General features: G+C 37.2%; 1 protein-coding gene across 12 annotated transcripts in view; it reads right to left on the reverse strand.

Annotated features, from left to right (window-relative positions):
* The window catches only part of sbf1 (SET binding factor 1), a 52,427-nt gene that overhangs the window by 17,723 nt on the left and 19,161 nt on the right, over positions 1 to 15,543 (reverse strand). For 4 of the 12 annotated variants that reach the window (XM_084112630.1, XM_084112628.1, XM_084112634.1 and 1 more), the window contains exons 5-20: positions 14,216 to 14,326; positions 13,215 to 13,268; positions 11,420 to 11,449; positions 8,937 to 9,042; positions 8,486 to 8,618; positions 7,547 to 7,655; positions 6,083 to 6,196; positions 3,649 to 3,726; positions 3,346 to 3,459; positions 3,126 to 3,254; positions 2,921 to 3,019; positions 2,066 to 2,270; positions 1,828 to 1,940; positions 1,004 to 1,153; positions 710 to 778; positions 80 to 235 (exon numbers count right to left, since the gene is read on the reverse strand). In XM_084112630.1, the coding sequence (XP_083968756.1) occupies positions 80 to 235; positions 710 to 778; positions 1,004 to 1,153; positions 1,828 to 1,940; positions 2,066 to 2,270; positions 2,921 to 3,019; positions 3,126 to 3,254; positions 3,346 to 3,459; positions 3,649 to 3,726; positions 6,083 to 6,196; positions 7,547 to 7,655; positions 8,486 to 8,618; positions 8,937 to 9,042; positions 11,420 to 11,449; positions 13,215 to 13,268; positions 14,216 to 14,326 (1,770 nt within the window). The remainder of the gene's footprint in view (positions 1 to 79; positions 236 to 709; positions 779 to 1,003; positions 1,154 to 1,827; positions 1,941 to 2,065; positions 2,271 to 2,920; positions 3,020 to 3,125; positions 3,255 to 3,345; positions 3,460 to 3,648; positions 3,727 to 6,082; positions 6,197 to 7,546; positions 7,656 to 8,485; positions 8,619 to 8,936; positions 9,043 to 11,419; positions 11,450 to 13,214; positions 13,269 to 14,215; positions 14,327 to 15,543) is intronic. The other 8 variants (XM_084112636.1, XM_084112629.1, XM_084112627.1 and 5 more) reach the window with 3 other exon arrangements.

Here is a 15,543-nt window from a genome sequence, read left to right on the forward strand (position 1 = left end):
AAATAAAATAAAATAAAATAAAATAAAATAAAATAAAATAAAATAAAATAAAATAAAATAAAATAAAATAAAATATTACATTGGTGTCTCCCTCCTCGCCGTTCTCCAGGTACAGGGTCCGGATGTGTTTCTGAACATCACTGTAAAACATGGCCTCCCAGAACTGCATATTCGTCCACACCATGTGCTCCTGAACACAGCTGTAGGCGAACTGAGTGATGCCTCCCCCCAATTTCTGTATAACACAAAAAAACAGTAAACTCACATTCAGAGAAAATCCACCCTTTATCCAGTACCTTTACGGACAAGACATTATCACAAAATAAGTTCACTGCACATTATCCCACTTATTATATGGCTATTTACCAAAACAACTTAATTTGAGTTTAAATTATTTTATTATATTTAAGCTCCGATTATCTTAAAGTGAAGCGACAACACGAATACTAAAAAAATTTTTTATGTTATAAACTGTTTTCATCTGCAATCCAAGTTATGTTTTCTACGGAGTACTTAACTAACATATTTAATTGCAATGTAACAAGTCCTCCTCTATTTTATCCTCCATTTTTATGTTCTTCTTGTCTCTTATTCGTCATTCATCCCAGAAATGCAATTGTTATCTTGCAACTCCTGAGCTTCAAAGGCATCTACTAAATGTTTTATGCTAACCATATTTATTGTACTTAAAAGTCCTCCATTCACTCACCCGACAGAAGGCAGTGACCAATGGCAGCAGGGCAGCAGCAATCCCATGTTCATCCATATGTGAGCAATCCTGAAGATAAAACTAGAAGCATTAATCTGCAGACATCAAAACATTTGTATAACACAATTTATGGAGGTAAACGATGATACTAGATGATGAACAACATCATAAACTAAACCAAAACATCATATTCTCCACTTCCTTATTACAGCACAACAATCCGAGAAATACCCATAAACACTCTGTATTTGATTCATTGTAAGTCAGCTGTTAAAGCACATTTCTGGGATTTACCTGCAGGGTGCAGTTCATCATACGGATGATGTAGTCGAACTGTTGGTCGTCAAGAACGGCCCTGTTCTGCAGCACGTGAAGGTTGAGCTCCTGGGTCAGACAAACACGCGCCGCCCGACCCTTCAGCGCCCTCAACACCGCCGGCATTAACTGCACACAGAAGCAAGTTAACACACACATACACATAAAAATGTACTAATTTGAGATCATAAAAGCTTCAGCTGAAACAAACACCATAAATCCGGCTTATGTTTAAAGTGTCCCTATTATGCTTTTCAGATATTACCTTTCCTGTCATGTGTAATAGCTGTTTATCAGCTGTTTGTTATTATTATGTCAAACAACGTCTACATTGACCCGCCCTCAAACACTGGACTTGTAGCAAAGACTGGAAGAGAGTTTGGTTTGTGTTGTGGAAATGTCGAGAAGACACTGTTTTCTGCGCTGAGAAAGCAAATCCACTTTGCCTGCGCTTCTAAAGGATGAGGAACTAATACAGTGAAACCGACACCATCATTACTGATCGTATCACTGTGTACGCAAGTGCTGAGGAAGCCTCTGGAGCTGAAATGACGTTTCCCACAAAAGAATGGGCCATCTGGCCAATCAGAGCCGAGTAAAAGGAGGTGTTTAGAGAGACCGGATCCTTGATAGAACGGATTTAGACACAGTGAGAAAAGAGGCGAAGCTGCAATGTATATTATGAGAAAATTAAGTGTTTTTTGACCTTGGATGTATTTAAACCTATTGTAGAACCTTTAAAATAGCATTTAAGGGGCACTTAAACAAAAAAGCCTGACAAAATATTTATAAGAGGTTCTTACCTTCTTGGCTTCCAGCATCTTGTTGTCAAAAATATATGTGATGCAGTTCCTGACCACCTCTAACCTCCGGGCGCTGTTTGCCATTACATTCCCGTTCCTGTCCACTATGTCAGCTTGAAGCCAGAGAAAGAAAAACACTTTAATACCCATTAAGGCTTTATTAAGATTAGCACAAAGTTGTGTAAATATCGATTAGTGCGACAAGTTTAAAACTGAGCACTGGAATTTGCAATCTCACCCAGTGGAGGTCCGGATGGAACCATGCCCTTCAGTTCGGCCTTGACCACAGGAGGGGCGGTTTTGAGTTTTGCTGTAGCGTGGTCTATAAAGAGCTGCACGGAGACCTCGTCCAGGTGAGGGAAAACGGACAGTGGTAACCGGTGCAGAACGTTTTCAGCGGTCCTCTGAACTCGGTGCATGGTCACCGCTGGGTATGGGTTTTCCTGACAGAAAAACTTGTGTTTAGAGTTCTTGACAAAATTTTGAAAAATTATTTTCCTAATGTAAAGCCAATTCTTATGTATTATAATATTATAATATAATTAAATGTAACATATGTATTTATATTTTAAAAATAATGGCAATATTAAAATGCTATGCTAAATTTAAAACATCCAATCAATGTAAATTGTAAATTCCTATGGAAAATTAATCTCTATTTTGAGATTTAAAATAACAATTACAATGAACAATTCAATTATTAGTGAATTTAAATATTTAATTAATTAGATAAACGTTAAAGGTATAATGCATAAAAGAAAGAAAGAAAGAAAGAACATATGGCATTAGAACAATAACAGGGTTAGTAAATAATGACTTAACTTTGAATTTTAGGGTGAACTATCCTTTTAAGTGAGAGAAAACACTAATAATTTTTTAAATATTGGCTGATAACTTATATTGTACAGATATATTGCGCATCCCTAACCGCAAATATTCTTTATTGGTGTAAAAAATAAAAAGTTGTGTGTAAAACAAAAGTAAAAGAACAAAAACCTGTTTTAGTGTCAATTTTGACCTGGAAATGTTTTATTTTTAATGTTGCGACAAATTAGAGATGGTGCACGGCAGATACGACACATGAAAAACGTACATTTTTGAAAAGATGCTCCGCCAGCTCCTTAACATGCTTCATCACTTTATGAGGATGTCCTGTCTCCTGTCGAATGCGCTCCACCTCATTGGCTATGAGCTACGGTCAAAGGAAATGAGGGAGAAAGATCAGAAAGCTTGAACAACACAAAGAGAAGGCATCCTTCTCAATTTCCTATTGGATGTCAGCTACACCCATGACTCACATCATCAAACAGGTCCGTGGCTCGGTACGGAGGACCCCGCTCAGACACGAACCCAGCGAAGGCCATGCCGTCCAGCACCTTCATCAGGAAGTCGTCCTCAGTTAGTGCTCTCTGCCCCAAAAATGCAGCCTGGAGAAAAAACAACAAGCTTTATAGGCCTGTTCATGCTTCTGTATTACCATTTTTTCTGTGTGAAATTGAATTCGGGGGTCTTCAGTACCTTATGGAAGCGTATGACGGGTTCAGGGTGGATGCGAATTATATGCAAACACCATCGATAGCCCTGAAAGAGCTGCGCGAACAGCCACAGGAAGACAGCGCGGATCTCTTTATCCTACAACACACACACACCAAACAATGACACTCTCGTAAAACAATAACTTCCTGCAATGTCACGATAAAACCATAAAAGATTCAACATCAATAAAAAAAACAATCACATTTCTACATTTGACACTTTGACTTTGACACAAGGAAGGAGGAAAAACATTTATGGATTAAAAAGAAATTTTCAAAGAAATACCTGAATCTTAGGTGTGGATGGTTGAATGGAAGGTGGAGGAAACGCATGATCAGACACTTCCAGCTCTGGATCAAGAACCTTTATTACACAAAACATACATATATAGTAAGATTACAGTATAATCCCTCTACTTAATTGCCTGCTATATATACCTAGTCACAGTGATAAGAAGCAAAACTGATGTCAAATTTTCTTTTCAAGGAAAATACTCTACAATACAAACAATGGCGGATGTAAATATTTGCTCTGACTATTATGTTTGGTCAAAATTTGAATAATTCACTAAATATTTGGTTGTAATTCATAATTGTTCTCAAAAATATGCTGAAGGCACATTGGTTAATGTTTCATTATAGTATATATTTTCAGTTTTCATTTTAATTTGACTATTATTTTTTAAGCTTTAATTTATTTTTATTTATTTATTTATTTATTATTAATTAAAAAATCTTCAGCAACTAACTGAAAGTTTGTCATCTAATATGTATATTTTATTTTTGCAGCTTTATTTTAATTAACGAAAACAATTTTGAACAGTTTTACTTTTTTTTTGTTAATAATTAACAACACTGTCTGGATGTGGTGGCTTTTCATAATCTGGATCCGACATGAACGTAATTTATTACAGCATAACATTATTATTATAGTTGATTATTTAATTCTGTAATGAATGCACTGAATTTTCATTGGTGCACCACACATTTTTACACCCCTACTTAACAATGCCACCATTTTAAGCGTCAAGTCATAAATCAGTTTAATGTCAGCAGCAACAGTTTAAAACACAATGTTCATTGTGTCCGTCACATGACAAAGCAACAAATCAGATTTTCTTTGAGTTTTTGTCCAGCCACAACAGCAATGTTATTTCATCAGCTGTTTGGCGTGTTATATACTGTGTAGCCCACAGTGAAATCATATTCCATATAGTTCAATTTAAATTTATAGTTTTAATTTTTGCTTTCAGTGACGACTGAAAAATTAGGTGCAAATGTCTTCATAACTGTGATTTGATATACAATTCCCACTGAAAGTATCCATATCTGGCTCATCTGTGCACATAAGCGCTCCTGTAATTACAGAAAGCTGCCGTCCGGAGCTGGAGCTAATAACAAAACTCACTTAGCTAATTCATAAGGTACAGGATTAGGCATAGGACAAAAACCAAAGACGGTAGTTGCCTACACAACTATCGGAAGCATCTTTAATCTTTGGATAAAGAACAGTGAGGATCAGGAAAAAGAAAACAAAGAAACCCCACGCTTTCCAGGCAATTAAACAGATGAAATGGGTTTATAACTGAGGCATGGCAATCTCTTTTCTCAGCCATGATTATCATCAATTTCCCTGAGGGGATGCGGTTATGTGAGCCCTCCTCGCTCAAACACACATACGCAACCTCTGCCACCTCTGCCGGGATGGTCTGTATGCCTTGGCGCCACAGACGCACTTTTCAGAGAGACAGCAGAGTGTCTGCGAGACTGAGGAAAAACACACACACGCATATCGAGGGACTCTGGGCTCGTTTCCAGAGGGGCAAAATGTGAATGCCACACACAAGGACCTTTCTGTGACAACTGTGACGCAATCTAAAACAACACAGACAGACAATCGGACACTTTTAGGTATGAGCACAGAACGGAAAACCCTATTTATTGTCCCTTTCCTGAAAAGAAAAATAACTTCCTTTCAGAAAAGATCCAGGTATGAAACTGACTCATACCTCATTCTGTGAAGTTGAAAATGTGTTTCCTAATTGTTAACAAAAAACCAGAGATTAAATATGATATTTCCGCTTGCGTTTCTATATTTATCCTCTGTCAGAGCCTGTATAAAAAGTGTTTTGAAGGGATTTTTTTTTAAATCAGTATCAGAACATTTAAAAAAAAAATACATACAGTATTTATAAATTATAGAATTAACACTTTTTTAATTTTAAAATGTGTAAAAGGCGATCTCAAGGGTAAAAAATACCTTTAAATGTAATTTCTTTTGAAAGAGATAATAAGTAAATACGTAACTAACAAGTAATAAAATGTTTTATGGACCCTCCACATGTTTTTGCACTTTTTTCCCCATCAACTACAATAATATAGAATATTGCCCTATAACTACTTTAAACCACTATAAAGCTGCCTGTAATCATCTTCTTAGCAATTCAGTGAGCGTAACTTAAACAAGGAAGTACATATGGTTGAGTAATGTGTGCCGAGAACCATTTATTTACCTCATTATAAAGATAAATATTTATTTAATGTGTTTTTATAGCCCCGATCTATTAAACCCGCCACACTTCCTCAACCTGTACTGTGGCTTGTTCAATTACTTTAAAAACGTGAAAGTCAATTTCACTATGACAATGTCATCTCTGCCAGTGATTACTCAACGCCGAGACTGCCTTACATCCACCTAACGGGTAAAACGGGTTTATTACCATGGAGATGGCCGTCTGTGTGTGATGAAGAAGTGGCTCAGGCAGCAGGGATATGTGGACACACTCCGGAATGGTCACCGTGCCTCCGTCCAGGTCTGCAATGATTACGTCGAGCTGTGAATATAACACACGCAGACGGGTAAATATGGACCCACATTGAACTACATTGTTCTATATGGGCAGATGCATAGCATCAACTCATATTTCAAAAGCAGGGAAAGGAATAACTCTTTTAGACAAGCCCAAACTGGTTAAACGATGCACATCAGACCCGATTCAAGCTTTTCTGACAAAAAAAAAAAAAAAGTTATTGAATGAGACCCAATGTCCTGCGCAAATGTCTTTTGTTTAAAATTCTTCTGACATGTTGGAATGTTCAGGTCCAAACAAAGTGACCTCAGGTCAAGTATCATTCCCTGGAATCATAATCATATCATCTCTCATTTGAACTCAACTACATACAGATCACCGCATGTAAACATGCTCAGGGATGTCCAACATTCACTCGTAAACTGAGCCAGGGTGGCTTAAATGTGTAGAGAAAAACTGTATAAAAAATAAATAAATAAATAAAATAATTTATTAAAAAATAAATAAAAATTAGATTAAAATAAATAAATAATTACATAAAAATAGAGAAATTATATTAAATAAGAAAAGTAAATAAATAAGCAAATAAAAAAATAATGCATAGTACAGTGCTATAACGAGCAGGAAAATATAAATTGGGCCGTTATACAAGAGACTAAATAGATGCCTTTAAAATGTTAGGATGGGGGCATGAAGATGATCATTTTTGGGGGGTCAATGGCATTTAAAGGATTGAAAACCCCTGAACTAAGCTAACCAAGATAATCAAAGTCAAGCAGGTTTAATTGTTGGAGTAAATACCTATTGTTAAGGCACTCGGCAGTGCAAAAAAACAGCAGGTAATATTTGTTCAACAAGATAAAACTCAGAAAAATGGGTCAGGAATTTACCATTGAATGGATTTTATCACCAGAAATTCTAAACAAATCGTGTAAAATATGCGAGGGCAAGGAACCAGTCACATGTTATTGCATGGCCTTCGAAATAAATCCATGATAATTCAGTGTTTATGTTAAATAAACTGCTGGATAATGAGCCCACAAAACATGGGTTACAGATTTGATGCAAAAACCAGATAACAAATGCAACCAAACACATAATCAGGCACAATAGCTAAATAAATATGCTTATTAACTTTTAAAATGGCCAAAACCTAGTTGAGATAAACCAACTCGGGCGTATGAGGGAACATGTATTCCTGCATCTAATCCCATGTTGTGCATGGCATGGAACGCTGTATCATCTTACATGTGATTTCATGCGTTACACAGCACCATATGTCAGATATCTGATCAAACCTGATCTAAAAAGCATAACATCCTCAGCCTCACAGCACAGAGGATGAAAAGAGGAAAGGAAAAAACTCCATCTCACCAGCTCCTGTGTCTCCGAGCGGAAGTATGAGTTGACTCCGATGATGAAGGGCGTCGGCGTGCTGAGCACCTCCAGCAGCTTTCCCGGTAAGATAGGAACATATGTAAAACTGGAGAGAGTGGGAAAAAGTCATGGAAGAGGATTGAGATGAAGACAAGATTAGGATGAACAGGAAAAGTAAATGGAAAAACAGAACTGGGTGTTCTCTTTAAAAAAAAAAAAGAGCCATTTAATCAGATTAAATAAATAAGTAAGTAAGTAAGTAAGTAAATAAATAAATAAATAAATACATTTAAAAAAAAATGTTTTTATATTCTGTTATATTTTGAAGATCTATTTTGACCTGCATTTTATGCATGAAAGGCACTATGCAAATCAAATGTATTATTATTTTGTGCTATTTGTAGTTTAATCTAATTAATCTATTAATACAGATAATAATAAATACATTACAGCAATGACAGACAAACAAACAAACAAATAAACAAATTGTTATAATATTATCAAAAATCAATCAGAAATTTTACCTTTTATTTAAATTACATTTATTCAAAACGGGGGAAAAAACAGATGGTGATGTTGAAAATTTTGTATATAAAGCAATAAATAAAATGTATTATTTTGTGAAATTAGTTTGTATTTTTATAAATTGCAGATTATTATCATATATTATCATAATAATAATAATCATGACCATAGTAATAACAGCACTAATAAATAAATAAATAAATAAATAAATAAATAAAAATATTATTATTAATAATATTATTAATATTATTATTAAATCAACCAGAAATTTCACCTTTTATTTAAATTCAATTTATTCAAAACTTTTAAGAACAACTATGGTAGGGGGAGAAATGGATGGGGATGTTTAAAATGTTTTACATTAAGCAAATAAAGAAATAAATTCGCTGGCAACATATGATCCCTCTTTACCTGTACTTTAGTGGGAACATGATGGCCAGTAAACCTCTGCAAGCGTCCGTTAGACGCTGATAACTGCTGGAGAGGAACAGGATCTTGTGCTCTGTCAGAGCAGCACAAAACAGACAGAGAACATTCGCAATTCCTGCAGAGAGAGAGAGAGAGAGAGAGAGAGAGAGAGAGAGAGAGAGAGAGAGAGAGAGAGAGAGAGAGAGAGAGAGAGAGAGAGAGAGAGAGAGAGAGAGAGAGAGAGAGAGGAGAGAGAGAGAGAGAGAGAGAGAGAGAGAGAGAGAGAGAGAGAGAGAACTTAGCCTAAAAATATCAGTCCCACTTCCTCTGTTATTTATTTAACAACACAAAGTGGATATTACACCGTCCACATGTGACACTTGACACTAACTGTTGCTGTTTTAATGAGGCTGATTTGCTGTTTAGCACCTAAGCCTGCGGCTGATTGGCTTACCGAGCTGTCTGAAAAGCTGGGCCACGCTGCAGCCGCTTACAGGAAGGGAGTCGTTTATGGGTGTCTGGATAACCTGTCTGTCACCCGCACCAAGCGTTATGGTCCTCTGTAGAATCCAAAAGAAGAGCGAGAGAACAAAAATAAAGATGAGGGGGAAAGAGATTGGAGATGAGAAATGTGAGTGAGCTCATCTTTAAAAGAAAAGCACCACCATCTAACACCTCCACCACGGCATTATGGGAAAGATTAATGTGTGCGCGGCAGGATGGTCGTAGAGTGAGCTAGAGACAGGAGGTTATTTAGAAGGGGAAAAAATAATTCAAAGCCATTCTCCAATTAGAAACCAACACCAAACAGAAAATAACATCTATTTCCTGTTATGAATAAATCACATTTACAATAACTGCTTTTTTGTGAAAGTTACAAATGAAAAAGTTGGAAACGTTCAGGGTGAGGATGAAAATTTGCTGTTGAATATCAGAAAGAATCTTAAAAATCACAATTTAAATTTTTAGGAGTATAAAGTGAATAATACAATGTTTTGCATTATATATAATGAGGTAAGGTCATACTAAAAAGGTTATATTTAGAGCAATGCGAGACAATGACAAACATTTCCTCTTCAAAATTTAGCAAGAGATAATAAGATTCATTGATAAGCATTCATCGAAGTCAGTTAGCGATCAGCCAAAGGAAATCATTTGCATTATACAGTTGTAATTAGTCCTTATCATCCATCCACGCAGCCCAACACATGCTGCTGTTATGGACATTTTGGGACTTTTGATTAGGACTGATTTTATATATTCAGGCAGAAGTGAAGTCAGTAGGTGTCAAGAAACCAGCCCTTTTAGGGTAAATGTCACATCAGGACAGGAAGTAAAGAGGAAGCTGTAAAATGACAGCATGGGGGGGGTTATGTCATCACTTCAAACAGCCACAGCACACACATAAGCGTTTAACAGCCTCGCATTAGAGCATGTGCACGTTACACACCCTCATAAAATGCTTGCTGTAATGAAACCTCACGACAGGACAAATCCACAGCAATGACACATGGAACTGCATAGAAGCGTAATTTGCAATCATGCATTCATGGTGATTATTTGTGACAACCCTAATCATTGCGCACTTAAAATTATCATCCAAATATGGGAATTTTAAGTGATTATGGAAATGCCATGCAATGCACATTTTATCCTTCTTTATGGTGTGTCAGTAGGTCAAACTGAAGAACATTATTGAATATATGAACATATATAGTGAAAATGTAAAGATTAAAATAGAGGAAAAAATGCTAAATTGCTGTCCCTCCATATTTAAAATTCATCCGGATGGATGGATGGATGGATGGATGGATGGATGAGTGGGTGGGTGGGTGGATGGATGGATGGATGAGTGGGTGGGTGGGTGGATGGATGGATGGGTGGACGGGTGGATGATGGATGGATGGGTGGGCGGGTGGATGGATGGATGGATGAGTGGGTGGATGGATGGATGGATGGATGGATGGGTGGACGGGTGGATGATGGATGGATGAGTGGGTGGGTGGATGGGTGGATGATGGATGGACGGATGGATGGATGGATGGGTGGGTGGATGGGTGGGTGGATGGATGGATGGATGAGTGGGTGGGTGGGTGGATGGATGGATGGATGGGTGGACGGGTGGATGGGTGGATGGATGGATGGATGGATGGATGGATGGATGATGGATGGATGGATGGATGGATGGATGAGTGGATGGATGAGTGGATGGATGAGTGGATGGATGAGTGGATGGGTGGGTGGGTGGGTGGGTGGATGGATGGATGGATGGATGAGTGGGTGGGTGGGTGGATGGATGGATGGATGGGTGGACGGGTGGATGATGGATGGATGGATGGGTGGATGGATGGATGGATGGATGGATGATGGATGGATGGATGGATGGATGGATGAGTGGGTGGGTGGGTGGGTGGATGGATGGATGGATGGATGAGTGGGTGGGTGGATGGATGGATGGATGGATGAGTGGGTGGGTGGATGGACGGATGGATGGGTGGACGGGTGGATGATGGATGGATGGGTGGATGGATGGATGGATGGATGGGTGGGTGGATGGATGGATGGATGGATGGATGGATGGATGGATGGGTGAGTGGGTGGGTGGATGGGTGAGTGGGTGGGTGGATGGGTGAGTGGGTGGGTGGATGGATCGATGGATAGATAAAACAATAGAAAGATACATAGAAAAACAGATAGATAGAACGATAGACAGAATGATAGAACAATAGATAGATGGACAGATAGACGGACAGATAGACAGACTATAGTGTCTTAAACAATGGTTAGTCACATACTGGATTCCTTTTTATCTGAATTACTATGATCTAATTGGTTCCCCTGATGATGAGCATGTGTTTTAATTGGTGGAGCCAAAAATGAGGGGAAAGCAGAACTGACAGTAAGAAAAAGAGCTGAACTAAATCAAACGGGGCGTACCGAGCTCTCCTCTCTGTCGTCCTGGCCCGGCTAGATTAGCAACCACACAGCAACAAAAAACACAAACCGTTAGTCACACCAAAATTGAGAGACATTGCAATAAAAAAAACAAGAGCAAACAAAAAGAAAACAAGGAAATACATGACAAAAATGCACAACACAAAGTTATGATAAAACACAGCTGTGAGGGCAAGGGTCACAGGAATATGAAAATACAGCTGCCGTTCTAACAGGTTAAACCTTTACTGAAACAGAAAGTGAGGCCTGGGAAACTCTGACTTGCGTAACAGATTAGATATTACATTGAGGACTTCTGGTATGGCCTTATCGGTATGGATTATCTTGCAACTGGGAAAACAGACAGACGTGTTTTACCCAGCATTGCGGCCCTGGGTCAGGGACAGTAAAACATGCCCTCCAGGAAGTCCAAAATAACTGAGACTCTATGGATTTTCAGCACTGCTGGCTTATACACGCACAGATTTAAGACCAAGTCACACCTGACTCACCAATTCCACTGGCTTCCCAATCCCAACACACAGATGCTTGCCAAACGTCTAGTCTCGATCACAAAGACATTCATTATATCCAGGGCAGGCATGTTTGATATTTTACAGATTGAGCTCAGCCTTTCTGGCTCGTTGTGACAACTAATCTATGCCACACCATTCACGCGTCAAAGTAGCCGGAGCAACTTTTCTCTAATTACGGATATGACGACACGCAAGAGCGAGTGACACACGTACGCAATTTCCAGCGAAAAGCATCCCGCTTGGTCTGAAATATAAAACACACGTACGCAATTTCCAGCGAAAAGCATCCCGCTTGGTCTGAAATATAAAACACTTATCTAACACTTATTAAACACTTATAACAGGCTTACCATAGTAAGTCAAGGTAAGACAAGAACACGTCTTCGAAAAAGGATTGATGGTGTATTGACTTTGTTAATTTTGAACAAAAAAAAGTTACATAGTGCACCTTTAAGTTCAACATTTACTAATACGTAATTAAAACCTGGTACAAACTCACAATGAACAGTATTTTTATTAACCAACGTTATTAATAGTTAATGTTAGTTAACGCTAACTAACGTTAATTAATGGTATCTTATTGTAAAGCGTTACCTTTAAGACAATACTACTAAAAAAATTATTCTGGCAAGTTAAAGTCTCAATGAGGATAAGAAAAGTATTTCGCATCTGCATTTTATAATGGCTTCAAACATGGCTGATCCAATTAATAATTGATTCAGATTCAATCCATCATCATTTGAAAGGTCAAAACCAACCAAATTTACAAATGATGTACTGGTAATACACAAAATAATCCCTTTCCAATGCACACAAGATAGAAGAGAACCAATGGAAACGCCGCACTGAAGCTGTAGCTTGTGTGTTTCTGAGGCTGTCATTCATACACACTGCAGTGTGCTTAGACGCCATCTGCCACCATCCCAGCCCATATGTTCAATCCACGCCAACCAGGACACAAAGACTGGCCCCATAAGCCTCTGCGTGTGTGAGGAGGTGCTTAAGTGTTTATCTGTACACTGTCCCATAAAACAAACAATAAGCAGATGAAAAAACTGTCACCAAAACAAAGTTGATTAATGCATTTCAGGTGCAATCGATCGCAGCCAAAGAGTCAGAAAGAAATCAGGCACGTTGTTGATTTGCATGAGCAGCAGTGATTTCGAAATGACTGAGAAATGCAGAGCATAGATTGACGATTGATTATCAGGCAGAATCACAAATGGGTTGATTGGTTGAAGCTGCTCAAAGGCAAATGTTACCTGGAAACAACCCAGTAGCCAGTCAGTTAAACTACAAAGAGGGGGGTCATTTATCTGGAACACAAGGGAGTCAGGTTTACACTTGAGGGGAGGGAATCATTTGTTTGTAACACAAAAACCAAACGTGAACTTGAGAATGATAACGTGAGCATGTTATAAAAAAAAATCATATTTAAAGCAATAGTTCACTCAAAAATAAAACTGTTATGTTGTTCCAATCCATATGACTTGCTTTTGTAGAACACAAAAGGAGAAATGGGCCAGTCTTTTTCACATAATGAAACTCAATGGAGTTTTGTGCAGTCAAGCTCTAGGTACAACCTCACATGAAGTGATCTTATGACTTTAGAAGACTCAGAATATAGCGCTTGATTCACATACACTACATTTAAGATACTTTTATAGTGTTTTTGTGTCATTTTGGAGCTTGACACCTCAAACCCCTAATCATCTTCATTATATGGAAAAGAGTAGTCTGGATATTCTTCAAAATATCTTATTTTGTGTTTCACAGAGAGAGAAAAAAGAAAGTCATTCAATGGAGTAACAATTAAATGACAGAATTTACATTTTCGGGTGAACTGTCCCTTTAAATCTTTAAAAACCTAATATAGGGTTTAAATAATTTAATTGGTCATTAATGAATTTATGTAGTGAAATATCAAAATGAACTAGGATTACCCTTATATGTTATGCTCATTTTTGTCATCAAGTGCACTAATGTACATTATGTACACACAGTATTCATGGTCATCAGGAGAACATCATTCTGAGACAGAATTAAGACTAGAGCATCTGTGGCATCTATAATAGTGCAGATCATCCACACTACCCATGATGCACAGGATTATTTACAAATGTGTCTTTAACCTCTGAAAAGAATCCCTCCAGAGAAAAACACTCATTCATCAAGAGACAACCAGTCTTGTGTTGGATAAAAAAACAGTATTTATAGACAATGGTTTTGGATTAAAACATATTAGATTGTGCGCATTTCTTACCTGAGAGCCTCCAGCTATAGGAATAATGCAGGTGAGAAGGTTTCCGATCACCGTTTCCATGGGAACGGTGAGGCCATCCACATGAACAGTGTAGATGAGACTTAAGCAGTTCTGCAGAGTAAAGAGACGCAAGGGTACATTTAAATATAGGGAAATCTAATAACATCATACCTCTATTGCTTATGTTTTTTTAAGGTTTTGATACTTTTGAGACAGGACAGGAAATTATTAGGAGGGAAATGGGATCAGGACACACCATAGGCCGGATTTGAACCTGTATTTCCTGGCTAAACATGACTGGTGTAAAACACTAGGCCATGACCTCAGGGTTCAACAATTGGGATGTCATTTGACCAATCAGGCCACTTCTGTGTTGTTGCTACATCATACAGGTTTTTATGCACTTATGCCAAATTCATTTTTTTTGTTTAACATTGAAAATTTCTGTGGATTTTAATGTCACCAACTTAACATTATCTAGCAGGCTGACATAGATGAGTTTTTTACATAAATTGCAAGAATGACTCCATTAGATGGCTCTGGGTTGGAAAATAAAAAAATAAATCTGTAAAATTTTAATAGTTGTGCCATTGTTTTCCAGCATTGCTTGTAATTATGGAAGTGTGTTTCCGCCAAAGAATAAAAAGGTAAAGGTAAAAAGGTAAAAATTAAAAGGTAACTTAAATTATATTTTTTTTCTCAGAATTGCGAGTTTATATCTCACTATTCTGAGAAAAAGTCCAGGATTGCAGGATATAAAATTGTGAGGAAAAAAGTCTGAATTGTGAGATGACTTTTTTTTTTCTCAGAATTGCACGTTTGTCTCCCAATTCTGACTTTTTTCTCACAATTTCAAGTTTATATCTCACAATTCTGAGAAAAAAAGTGAGAATTGTGGGATATAAAAATAATTGTGGGATATAAACTCGCAATCGCAAGAAAACAATTGTGACATAAAAAGTCGCAATTACCGTTATTATTATTTTTTTATTTGGTGGTGGAAACAAGCTTCCATATATATAATATATGTTGAAGAGTTACAATATATATGTATAATTTCCAGCTATTACTAATACATTTCCTTAAACATTTATATTAATATAATGGTTTAATTATTTTTTGAACAAAGTATTTGACAATTAAAATAATAAAAATAATTAATCTAGATTTTTAAAAGAAAACAGAAGAACATCTAGAAAAATGCAGGTTTTCTTTTCTGATATATAAAATATGTTGCTTTTTTGTGATACAGGTCAATGAAAATATTAGCAGGACAATAAAAAATGCTTTATAATCCTTACATTTGAACCGTAACGGTCATGTGTGAG

Source organism: Abramis brama (genome assembly GCF_963993115.1).
Source record: "Abramis brama genome assembly, chromosome: 4".
Lineage (NCBI taxonomy): Eukaryota > Metazoa > Chordata > Actinopteri > Cypriniformes > Leuciscidae > Abramis > Abramis brama.